Source organism: Colius striatus, chromosome 14 (genome assembly GCF_028858725.1).
Source record: "Colius striatus isolate bColStr4 chromosome 14, bColStr4.1.hap1, whole genome shotgun sequence".
Classification (NCBI taxonomy): Eukaryota; Metazoa; Chordata; class Aves; order Coliiformes; family Coliidae; genus Colius; species Colius striatus.
The window spans coordinates 4,285,948-4,298,376 of NC_084772.1; the positions used below are offsets into that span (position 1 = coordinate 4,285,948).

Consider the following 12,429-nt stretch of genomic DNA (forward strand, 5'->3'; position numbering starts at 1 on the left):
AAGCAACTGCTATATATCTAAATATTAATATTTCAAAAATGTACAATTCTAGGAGTAATAAATTAGCTGTAAAGTACCTGCTCATGTTTCTACCTACAAATGGCTTTTATATAACATCAAATAAATGTTTTTGTTTCTACTTTAAAAAAAAAATCAAAACATAAACACAACACAACCCAAACCAAACCCAGAGTTCTGCTTTCATGAATTTATTGCTGAAAGATCTGCAGTCAGATCCCCAGAAAATTGTTTCTTCTGCCCTCAGACACATAAAAATGAGGATGAGGCCTCCCAAAGTAACTGGCAAAAGTACTTTCTCGTCTGTCACACTTGTCCTGTGTCTGAAAAGTAACCATAAGCATCTGATGCACTGTCTGGGTGGCACTAAGAGAGCCACGTAAATGATTAAGTTCAGCTGTTCAGCTGACTCCTGAGATGTGCAGGCCACAGCACAGCCCAAAAGACAGTCCCTCCAATTTAAACTCATCTTCCTTAAAAAAAAATTGTAGACCTGTCCAAAATCATTTATGTCCCGTTTCACCAGTATTTCACCACAAAACTCACAGATGGGTGTATTAAAGGTAGAAGAGAATGTTGGCTTGTTAGTAAGTTTGCTCCTGCCTTGCAATTTTACTTAGCCTTCCTGATCATTTCACTCATCTTAAATTCCACTGTCATTTGAACCCCACATGGCATGCCTGGACAAATGCAAGGACTGGGATGTTGTTTTACAGGCTGGGCTTGCTGCCAAGTCTGCTCCACGTATTTCCCTGGCCCACTAGGGCAGCTACAGGCAACAACTCCCGTATTTACATTATCGCTGTGAACAGCTAAACTGCTGCTTGCTATTGACCCAGGCCCAGTCTGCTCTCATTTCTCACCCGTTCACAGTAACATGACTTATTTGGCTACTCTTCAGATGAGATACGATAAACTGCTTGCAGTTGTACAACACAAACAAAAAAAAAACCACCATGTTTTAAGCAGAAGGTTAATTTTGGCTTTGAAGAACGAGTGAGATTATTTCTAGTTTTCAGAAATATTTAAGATAAAAGCATTATCACAAATGCTTTTGTATCCTGCCCATCTCCCACATCCCAAATCTCAAGATTTGTTCTCACTTGCACTGTGCCCATAATTCAGATGGGAGAGGACAGAGGTTGAGGTGCAACTTTCAATTCCCACACAAAATAAGCAACACTTCCCCAAACCAGGGATCTTTTCAAAAATCTTTGCACTACATAACTCACTACTCAGTGGTTCTCAATGCACTATGTAGCAATCAAAGAACCATAGGCTAAGCCACACGATTTATGAAATGAGATCAGGTGCAGCTGCTTTCCGACAGCACACATTACAGAGTTTGGCATTTTTCAAAATGGTCTCGTCCTGGTCAAACTTTATCCAAACAGGCAAGACTTAATTTAGGCAGCATACTGTGAAAAACCACAATATACACAAACACTTCAGATTCCCAGGATTACTGTTTTAATCCATTACTCTTAATGGCCAAAAAACTGACTCTTTTGATACCGGATGTGACTTTAATGCACATTTTCCTTTGGTTCTTCCTCGGTGTCTCTCTAACCTGTCTTTAAGGCACAATGTTTTTGTCTCAGATATTTTATTTTTGGTCAAATGCAGCTGTTTGCTTTTCCCTCCTCCCTCCATCAGCAGATTATATAACCACAGCCTATGACTGATTTGTATTGTGTTCCTGCATGTCGGTCATCTACATGCACAGATACCAGCATCCACTAATCTGTAACATAAAATCTGGAGCATCTAAATTTCCTTCCTGGTGGTTTCTATCATAATATATTTAGCACACAACATCTAGCAAATAAACAAACATCTCTGTTAAAAGGTACTACTTATGTCTATGGGAGAAAAAGAAAGACTCAAGCAACTTCTCCATTCATTTATTTCTTAAAGTTGCACCAGTTGATCCTAGTCTTAATCCACATGAGTACTCTTTCATATAGCAAATGTCTACAGACCAGCACAGACAGCTGTATTTATACAGATGGCTCAAGTTATACATACTAACCCCAGAGCTAACATCTTGAGCAAAGACTGTCTAAAAATACTTTCAAAAGGAGTAACACTTCAGGTGAACCACACCGGCGCCCAAGATGGTCTGTTAAGACTTCAGAAGATAACGTCTCATGAGTTTCTCTTACTTAGCTAAGGAAAGCAAACTTTGTAGCAGTTCTCCAGCAGAAGTATGTGATCACAAAAGTTAATTTTATTTCATCAGGAGCAACTCTCGGTCAGCTCACACCTCAAGCTCACAATTATTGCAGCATCCAGCTCTTAATTTTCCTTGCAATCTAATTACAGGACTACTCTCCTTCCCACTGCAACTCCACTTGCTTAGCATTGCTTACCTTAATCACCATCTTAGGGAAAAGATCAAAAACTTCAGCACATTGCAAACCTTTGTAAACAGCTTGGGTTGTTTACTACTCTGCCAATAATCCCTGCCAGCAATGCCTGTCACCAATACACATTTAGAAGTGAAGAGAGTTATTTTACATATTAATGATCAAGGCAAAGCTATAGAGGGGAGCACTGTCTGGTATTCCAGTACAAACCATCAGTTTTAAGACTTTTACTACACCTCCAAATTAAATGACACATCTATAGTGCCATTTTTTACTACAGAGAAAACTGTCTGGCTACTGACGAAAAACTCAGCGCCTGTGGTTGCTTCAGAGCATTTAACATATGGTCAAGGAGGTAACTGCTGAGCAGCCCAAGCAGTTCACAGATGCTCATAGAGAAAGGTCAGACAAGGAAATCTTCCAAAGAAAAGATCAGGTATTACTTGGACAGTCACAATGTTAAAACATGTATTTTGATCTTGGTATGCAGTAACAGCCTCAAACCAGTAAGGTAACAGCTCTGAGCTAGAGGAAAAAACAACTCAAAGGAGAACAAGAGTATAGAAGTTCTCAAAGAAACCCAAGACTCGAATCCAGACATACTGTCTTTATCCAGAGCAAAGCTCCAGATCTCAAAGATGTTTTGAACTGCCACCACATTCATCACAGAACTGGCCTATTTCCCCTACTTTTCATACCATACTTTTCAGGAGCAAAGTAAAGAGAGAGTGTGAGATTTATCTGTAACAGGATTACCAAACAGTATTACTTCAGCAAATATTAAGTCACAGGAAATACGAAGAACCTCTTTTCGGCTTGTTTCATAGTTTCCAAGAAAATAAAACAGGTATTATGAAACAGAAGTCAAAGAAGGGTACTTCTATCTGTACTTTTAAAGCACTCCTTTGGGGAAAACAAAGAAAATAAAACAAGAGCGATTACTTATATTGGAAAACAGGATGCATTCCTCCTCTGCTTCACAACCCAAGAACAGGAGGTGGATGTTAGGTTGAAATTCCACATATCACTCAGTTTTCCCAGGTAACAAAATCTTAGCCTATCTTTTGCTTTTGGAGAGCATCATCAGAAATAACAGGAACAATTCTAGACAGGATTCTAAACAGCAGTATCAATAATTCATGTGTCAGAATTTACTAAGTAATTAATTCTCTGGATATTGGACAGTTTACAGCCTCTAATTTTAAGTGAGACCCCAATTGGTATATCAACAAGAAATAATTTTGGAAGTTATAGAACCTTACAAGATCTTGAATTCTCAGCTTAGTACCACATACCCCAACTTCTTTAAAGGACCTTACCTTGTAACAGCTCATTCTTTAAAACTGCAGAGGAACAGTTATAATAACACTTCAGCTAAAGAAACAATCACAGCAACTTGTATTCAGTCCCCTTTTGTGCAGTTTGGCATTTAAACAATATACCACATCCTCAGCAGAATGTTTAACCATAGTGTCAATGCCTTGATGTAGTTTATTTGATTAATGCTTAATAAATTCTAGTCAAACTTCCCAAAATTATACCGAACACTACTGCAAAACCTGAGTGGGGAAAATGACATCATAAGAGAAGTGTTCAGGCAAAACGCAATTCTTCAAGCATCACATACAACATCTCAAAAGTCTCTTCATTAAAAAGACCAAACACGGTGGCACCTCCAATACTGTCACTGAGAGTTAATTACATGACCATCTATTTTAGTTGACTGTACAGGACCTGCACCATACTGTCGTTCAACTGCCTACTTAGACAATTCAAGTGCAACTGATATAAGGTGGCAAGATGCAATCAGATGGTACTGCTACTAACCAAACAGTTTCAGAAGAAAGAGCACACCAAAGAGATTTGGTTCACTTCAGCATACTCTGTAACATTACCTTTGGACACTGGAGGCCTGAATCACTTTGCCAGAAAGAAGGGAATGTCATCAGCACCTAGACTCATGCCACCTGTTTGGAATGCTGAATACTACAAAGCCAAAGCTCTCTTCACTGGCACAAGGGCACTGTAAGAGGTAAAGGGAGCAAGATTTTGCAGAAGGTGCTTTGTACCCAACTTCCATTTAAAGGTGGCTGAAAAGCTTTTGACAATGTCTTATTTAGCAATCACCTGAGCAAATTTTTGCTTCAGATCACAAGCTATAGGAAATGAGCCATCCCTTTGATTTCAAGTGAAGCACAGGGCAAAGGCTACAGAATTTCAAGCATCTTTAAACCATCTTTCGTGAATTCCCCCTTTTTCTTTCTTACAAATTGCAGCTCAAGCACACAAGAACTATCGCAGAATATGAGTCTCAATTCCTGTCACTCAGCACAAAACGAAGTACATACATTCTGCTAGCCTGCAAGTAGTTCGGTGTAACAACTCAGAATGAAATCAGATTTTATTTCTCTTATCAATTCTCCTTTTAATGTCATAAAAAGGGTAATCTATTGCCTGGGACTAGCAGTTCAGAAATGATATTAAATTGAATGATAGAACAGCTCACTTTGTATTTTTCATCAAAAGCAAGAGAAAACATATAAATATACTTCCATATGTACATACATAAAAGAATAATATCCTCACAACACTACAGTCTCAGCATGAAAGGAAGTATTAATATAAACTTCCACATAATTTACACGAGAACTTAAAACTAGACACTTCTGTCACAAGGATGCCAATCCCAAACTTCTAGAGACAAAGCATGAAGAATTAGGACGTGTTTTTAAGAAGACTTCCTAATTTTAATATTATTTATATCAAATTAAGCAACTTTACCTGTGATCTACACGTTTTACTATTACCACACTTTAGAGGAAAAAAAACCAACAACCCTTAGCCACACAATGGACAACATCATTGAAACAAGCAATAAAGGATTATGAAATCTATGCTTTAAGGAGATCCATGAACTTTTGATTATCTAACAAATATACTTGGAAGACAGGGAAGGGAAAAAATTAAGACTTCCAATATGAGTCCTCTCTTACTTTACGTATGAAGAACTAGTTTTCATACACATGGGCAGAATTAAGAGCTAAACTCTGGCAATCCTTTTAATAGCATACTTGAAGGCAGAGACCTATTCTAACCCTTTCCCCTGAAGGCCACATCTGTGCACAGCAGGGGGATCCTCTCCAGTATTCCACAAAACAGTGAAATTACTGAGTTACAGATGCAGGATTTCTTACTGAGAGCTAGAGCAAACAAATCAGTTCACAGTCTGAATATCACATTCCAAATTTGCCTTAAGTCACCAAGCATGGAAAAATCTCTACCTTCAGAGTAATACCTGAACTGCTTAAGGAACATTATTAAAATACAAACAGCATAGAAGTGAATTGAGCACTGCTAGCATTTCCAGTTTTCTGAGGAATGTTTCTCATTCTCATCTATCATAGACAGAGGAGCACAGAAGCCTAGAAAATAGGAGAATCATAATGTTTTTTGTTGTAACTAGTTAAATTCCCCATTGTTTTCATATGCTACTGTAATGCATTTATTTGACTAGAAGAACCCAGGCTCCCTTCCCAAAAGCACCATCTGCTAGTCCATAAAGGTAGAAAACGGGCAAAGAAAAACTCCCCACATCTGAAGGAATCTGTAAACTCAATCTGAAAAAATCTTTAACTGTCTTGACACTAAGAAATTAATCCCAAGTGTTCACACTAGATTATATAGCCCATATCAAACATTTTTTTTTGCTAATCAACTTATGCAGATAATCGAGGCAGAGAACAAAACAACATGGCTGCATCGTTTAGACTGGATACAGTCATGTTTCAGAGCTATCTTATCACCTAACCAGTTAGACTTAAGATACTGCATTACCAATTAATACTTATCTCAAGTAGGTCAGAAAAAAAAAGCACACAGGCATCGAACTCTGGTACAGCCACACACTGCAAAGCTGGCTCTTATTGATTCCCCACATCCTAACTTAAAGGGAACACTTTCTTTTCTGTGGTTTGAAGAATTATGTTTTTTAAAGAAGATTTTTAGGCTGCAATACTGCAAAGCTGAATAAAATGGAAACACTCAGAAACGTGTATCTGTACAAACGGCCTCAACCACCCATCGCCTCTCACCAGAAACTTTTGCACATCCACACGTAACAGAACCACATACACAAAGTTTCTGAGAACGCACTGGAGCAACTGTGATGCTTTAGGTGCAGAGAGCAGTCAGGCTGAAAGGGTTCATCACGAAAGCTCCAAAACTATCCGTCGTTCAGCCCCGTTAGTGTTTCGTTGCCTACTGCCCTATGCCCAATTCAACGGCCCGCTGTCTCTCACCGGACCCCGCGCCGATCGCCCTGACACAAGCCCGGAGGCGGCAGGAGGCTCCTCCACCGCGACCCGTGCCATTGGCGGCGGCGGGACGCGGGTGGGGATACAGGCCCACGGGAACCAAACTGCCCCGTGCCCCCTGCAGCCTTGCCCCCGTCACAGCCGCCGCGCCCCGGGGGAGGCTCCTCCCGCACGACGCGAGCTCTCGGGCTTGTTTTCCCAAAGAAAGTTGTCACGGCGGCGAGAGGCCCGGCGAACCCCGGCCCAGCCCCGCCGGCGGCATCGCCCCCTGCAGATTCCACGTCCCGCGAGCGACGGGACGGGAGCGGCGCCGGGAAGCGGCCGCAGCCTGAGGGAGGCGGCAGCGGGGCGAGAGGCGGCGGGACAGGCAGCAGCTCCCCCCTGCCCGACCCCCTCCCTCGGAGGAAAACAGGAAGCCGACCCCTCCGCCCCGACCTGACCCGGCCCGCGGCGGGGCGAGGGGAGCGGCCGCGACCCGGCTGCGGAGGAGCGCACCTGCAGGCCCCAGCGGCGGCCCGGGGCCGGGCTGCCCGTCCTCTCCGAAGATCAGCCTGAAGTCGAACTCGTCGGTGGCGCCGCAGTTTGCCGTAGTCATGGGTTTGGCCGGCGAGGCGAAGCGAGACCCCCGTCGCCCTGCCGGGCCGCGCCGGGCTCCCGCCGGGCTGCGCTCCCCTCAGGCCGCCGCCCCTCAGGGCCGCCTCATAACACCGGATGGCGCCGCGGCCGGCGGGGAGGGGGCGCGCGGGGGGAGGAGGGGCGCGCGGGGGAGGGGACGGGAGGCGGCGGCGGCGCGAGCGGCGGCGGCGGCCCCAGCGCGAGCTCCCGTGCCCGGGCGCCGTCTGTCACTCAGCGCGATCGGCGCCCGCTACGGGCCGCGCGCCGGCCCCGCCCCGGCCCCGCGCGCCCGCCGGCGCCGCCCCCGCCCCGCCCCCGCCGGCGGTTCCCACAGTCGGTGTCTCTGTCGCGCGCGCGCGGTGACGTCAGAGACCCCGGCGGCGCCTCGTGACCCGCCCCGCGTCCGCCGCGGGAGGAGGTGCGCCCCGCGCCCGGTCACGTGGCCCGCGCCGCGGGGGCCGCCGGGGGCTGTAGTCGATTGGGCGGCCCGGCGCGAGCGCCCAATCGGACGGCGCCAACTGGGCACGTGGGGGCGGGGCGGCGGCCGCGCGGGGGCGCGTGCCACGTGTCGCCCCGCCGCCGCCGCCGCGTGCCCCGGGACCCGCGGGCTGCGGGCGCTGCAGCGCGCCGGGTCCGGCCGCCACCGCCTCCTGCGCCCCTGCGTGAGCCCAGCCCGGCGGCCGTGCGGGTCTCGGGTGTGCCGGAAAATCGCCTGCAAGCAGGTGGCTGTTCGTGGCTCGCGTAGTTAGCGAAGGCTGGCGTAAGCGGAGGATGGCAGCCTGCATCACACATGCTGGCTGAAGGACGCCCAGGCTGTGAGCCACTTTGCTTCCAGGTTCCTTGGAAACGGCGGCGGTGAAGCAACTGTAAGAAGATGAATTAAAGCGCTTTTTAGGAAAGCAGCCGTGTGTTCCCGGGAAGAGCAGAGCACTTCACCGCGCTCTGCCTGCGCTGGAACACGCCATCACCTATTGCTTTGCCTCGCGTTAAGGTTGAAAGGCAAATAAACAGGCTACAGAAAGTGTAGAATGTGCTCCCAGCAAGGAATCGCAGCGCAGAATCACCCCCAGCCTGGGGATTTGCAAGACAAGAAATCATGGAGCAATGAATTGAAGCTGTAACTGGCTGGCGTGGGAATTAGGAAAAGATTAATCCTTGGTATACGTGATGTAGGAAGATCTCGTGTCTGTGTGTAAATTTGGGCATCGATGGGAGTTAACCCACAGGCTTATAGATAGTTCTGTGGTTTGTTTATGTTATGGACAGTGAAACTCGTTAACTGTAAATAGCAAGGCACTATCTCCTAAGTAGTGAAACCTGCTCCTTGAATGTTTAAGTCAAATGACTGAGCTACTGTCAGTGTGTTGTGGCTGTATGGCCATGGGGAAATTACAGGTTTAGCTGCTAATATTGACTCATAAATAGCAAACTCAAGTTGTTCCCATGCACCAGAGGCCTTTTGTGTTTGTTGCTGTTTAGATGGATCCAAACAGGCACATCATAATCCCACCCATGCATCTGCATCGAGAGATTCTTGTTACAGACTGAAAGACACTAACAAAAGGAAGGTGACGTGACACCCACTACGGTGCAAAATGCTCAGCCTGGTGGCTTGGGAAAGAGTTCAGTGAGGTGCATTTACCTGTGCACTTGTCATGCAGATCAGTCACCTGTGCTAATGGAAGCACACCTAAATGAAAAGCTGGCTTGCAATTTTAGGGGAAACAAAGCATCCTGTTAAAAAGCACCCTGGAGAACTTAGGACAGGAGGAGTGCTCAGAACACAAAGCAGCTCTGTGTTTACCTTGTACTTAATCTTCTAATGCACCGTACACCAGCCATCCTATTGTAACTTCCCACACACCGCAGGCTAAAACACACCAGCAATTGCAGCTACTGTTCCTACACTTCAAGCAAAGGTTGATGCTCTTGTTAGAGTAGCCAACTCCCTCTCCCAAAGGAAGCTCAGAGCTTTATAAGAAGCTCACACCTCGTTGGCCCACAGCCTCTTTTTACCTCTAAATCCAAGGTCACGTAGCAGACAAGCTGGCAAAGAATGTGTAATTGGATTAACCATGGTTAAGAAGAACCCTCCTACATTCTTGAATGAAAACAGGTCTACAATGAACAATTCAATAAAACAGTAAATTTATAAAATGTCCCTTAGCAGCCATTTTTTTTGTCTAAAAACTTTTGAGTAATCTTTCACCTTTTCAAAGCAGATACGTTAGAACCTGGTTTATTGTTAAATAATGGTTGTATCAGATTACAGCACGTGGAGTAACCATAGCAGTTTCCTGTTCTGCTATACCAGTAGATTATTCATTATGCATGTCCCTGGGGAAAAATACAACCAACCTTGTTCTCTCCATAAGGGGAGATTTGAACACAATTATTGTTTTGTTCCTTTCCCTTAATTGTATACCATTTTCCCCCTCCCCCTGGTTGAGACACTGTTCTTTCAGAAAACTAAGATACAGACAGGTCATTAAGCAGTGCTTTTAGTCCTACCTACAACTGTCAATTAAAAAGAAAAAGATTGTATATCCTAAATTAGAGTGACTGGTTATGTCATGAGCATCTAGCTAACAAGGGCAGAAGTCACACAATACGTAGAAGGTGACACTGTAAGCAATTAATAGTTACTTGCAGTAAGCTTTATACATCAAACTCAGACACATCTGTCTTTGAGTTCAGAACTTCAACTTCTTGCCAGCAGTAGCCTTTCTTTTTGTCTTTCTATTTTTGGTTTTGTGCTCTCTGTCCTACTGCAACAAAATGCTCATCCTTTCTGCGTTTGAATTTGGAAAAACACCTTCAAACCCTTTCGATGCAGCAGAAGAGCAATTGGGGCGTGATTGAGAGTGAGTTGGCAGAAGCCCTAAAACAACTGACGTGGGCTTACATCAATTTCCAGGGACTTATGTCAACCTCTGTGCTTGAGGTCTGTGGCATGGATGGCTGAGTTGGCTTTTGCTTGCTATTGAGAAATGAAACGGTGGCAGTAACGAGGGCAGCTTTACTTCACTTGTGGTTTTGTGAGGAGGGGGTGCTTTTACTTGTTCATTTATTTAACATGCTTAGGTGTTTTCTGTCCTTGCTGCTTTCAGGCTTTGTCATTATTGCATCCAGATGGGGATACACCTTGATCTGGTCAGAAGCTGGAGTTATTGCGTGTGCTTTGAGAGGGAAGGAATGTGCTTCCTGTGGTATTTGTATCCTTTCCAAACTGGGGCTATTTTCTAGGCGTGTTGTGACTTTCAGCTCCAAAAACCTGAGGGCTACATGGTGTTTGATTTTCCACACATCCTATGCTGGATAGCTAAGAATTCTGGATCTGCAGCCCCATCTCAGATCTCTTATTTGTCTTGGAGAAATAGGAATTCCTCCCCCTTTCCTATGGGCAGCAAATCAAACCCAGCTGTGCAACTGTAGCCAGAACAGGCTCTGGAAGAAGCGTGGTCAGGCATTCGTTCTGCATGATTCAATAAACCAAACAGCCTCAAATTAAGAATATAACACATAAGGTTGTATTTCATGCGCTTGATCTCGTTCCCGTTTGTGGCTGAATCTGGCCCTGTTCAGAAGCCACACACACCAGCGTGGCAAAGAAAGGGCAGATGAGAAAGCGCAGAGAAGGCTGCCTGGAATCAGCAGATAGTGTTCCCTGGCTGCATCTATGGTCATGCCTTTTACAGCTGCCATTGAAAACAACAGGAGAACACCAAGGGAAATGTTTTGACCACCGTGAATGTGCATTTACACACTTAAACTCATTTGCAAATAGCATACAAACAGAATTATCACAGCCTTTATGTCTCTTAGAGCTAACAAGGCACATCCACTTCTCAGTCATGCAGAATGGTGTTATATAGGAGAAAGATACTTTTCCAGTAGAGAGGCTATGTTCAAGAAGATGAAATTCAGGAGTCATATAGGAAAGGCGCTTGCATTCTGCACACAAAGTCATAGGTTATTTATATTTAATACGTGACATCTGGCATTTTAAATAATTTCCTTGGCTAATTACCAGTTCGTGGGTGAAATGTGAAACTTCTGCCATTGGGGAATTAAAAGGAAAACAAAACCAAAAGTAGATTGTACAGCATTGGAAAGCTTCGTAGGAAAATTAGGAGTTGTCCTAATTCAGGCATTAGAATACATGGCAACTGAAGATAAAGTAAAAGGCATCTGTAAAGCAATTTGACTGAACTTGGGAGAAATTTTCACTGCAGTGAAAATCTGCAACCGTCCTTTAGAGTCTCCCTGTGCCATGACTGTTAATTACCACACTGCTATCTAGATGTTGTGCTCAGCGTTTGATCAATGGGGCATTTGTAATAGTGAGATTACAAAGCTGGGGGAGGTGGGGGTGTTGAAAAAAAAAAAGATTGCCTACAAGGTGTGTGTAGACAATAGCATACTTATGTAAAAACTTCATGAGGCCACAGTCTCATTTCACCATTTTACAGTTTTCCCCAAGAAGTTTCATCACTCTCCCAAACGTACTGCAGCCGTATTAGTACGCTTTAATGTGTTTTTCTTCAATATATTTTTACATTCAACAATCATTGCTTTGCTTTATTGTTTGTTTAACGTCCTGCCATGCAAAGCAGACACTACATAAAGTTTGCTGCTGCTTTATATTTCTAGAGGTTGATGGAGCTGGTTGGAGTCCTCTCATTTATAAGTTACCATACTGGCACTTAACGGCACAGCTCGCCTCACAGACTTGATGCTCATAGTATTTTGGTCTCAGATCATCAAGTGAAAGCAGCAGAATAGAATTAACAGCTGCAGTAGTACTGATATCAATATATAAGGAAGCTCCAGACATGAGTATTTGCTTCTGAAATGATTGTTTTTACAGATACCTTATAGTCTTGTTACAAAGCCTAAAGTGGTTTGTGAGTGAAATCAGATGACAACTGAGATTGCTACTGGAACAAGAACAAGCTCCTTTAATGCACAGTGATGTTTGCATAAGATAAATATTTGTGGAAACTCAAAATGAGGTTTTATAAAAGTTCTTAGACTTGCTGCAAAGTCTAAGGAGGCATTTTACTTACTTCTCCATATTTGATTTTTGACTGTTCATTAGCCAGCAGACAGCC

The 12,429-nt window shown here is 44.3% G+C and overlaps 1 protein-coding gene across 3 annotated transcripts in view; it reads right to left on the minus strand.

The window, feature by feature from the left end:
• NFATC3 (nuclear factor of activated T cells 3) overlaps positions 1-7,540 on the minus strand; it is a 72,791-nt gene extending 65,251 nt beyond the window's left edge. For all 3 annotated transcript variants that reach the window (XM_062007302.1, XM_062007301.1, XM_062007303.1), the window contains exon 1: positions 7,196-7,540. In XM_062007302.1, coding sequence (XP_061863286.1) covers positions 7,196-7,295 — 100 coding nt within the window. In that variant the 5' untranslated portion in view covers positions 7,296-7,540. The remainder of the gene's footprint in view (positions 1-7,195) is intronic.
• Between the last annotated feature and the right edge of the window lie 4,889 nt (positions 7,541-12,429).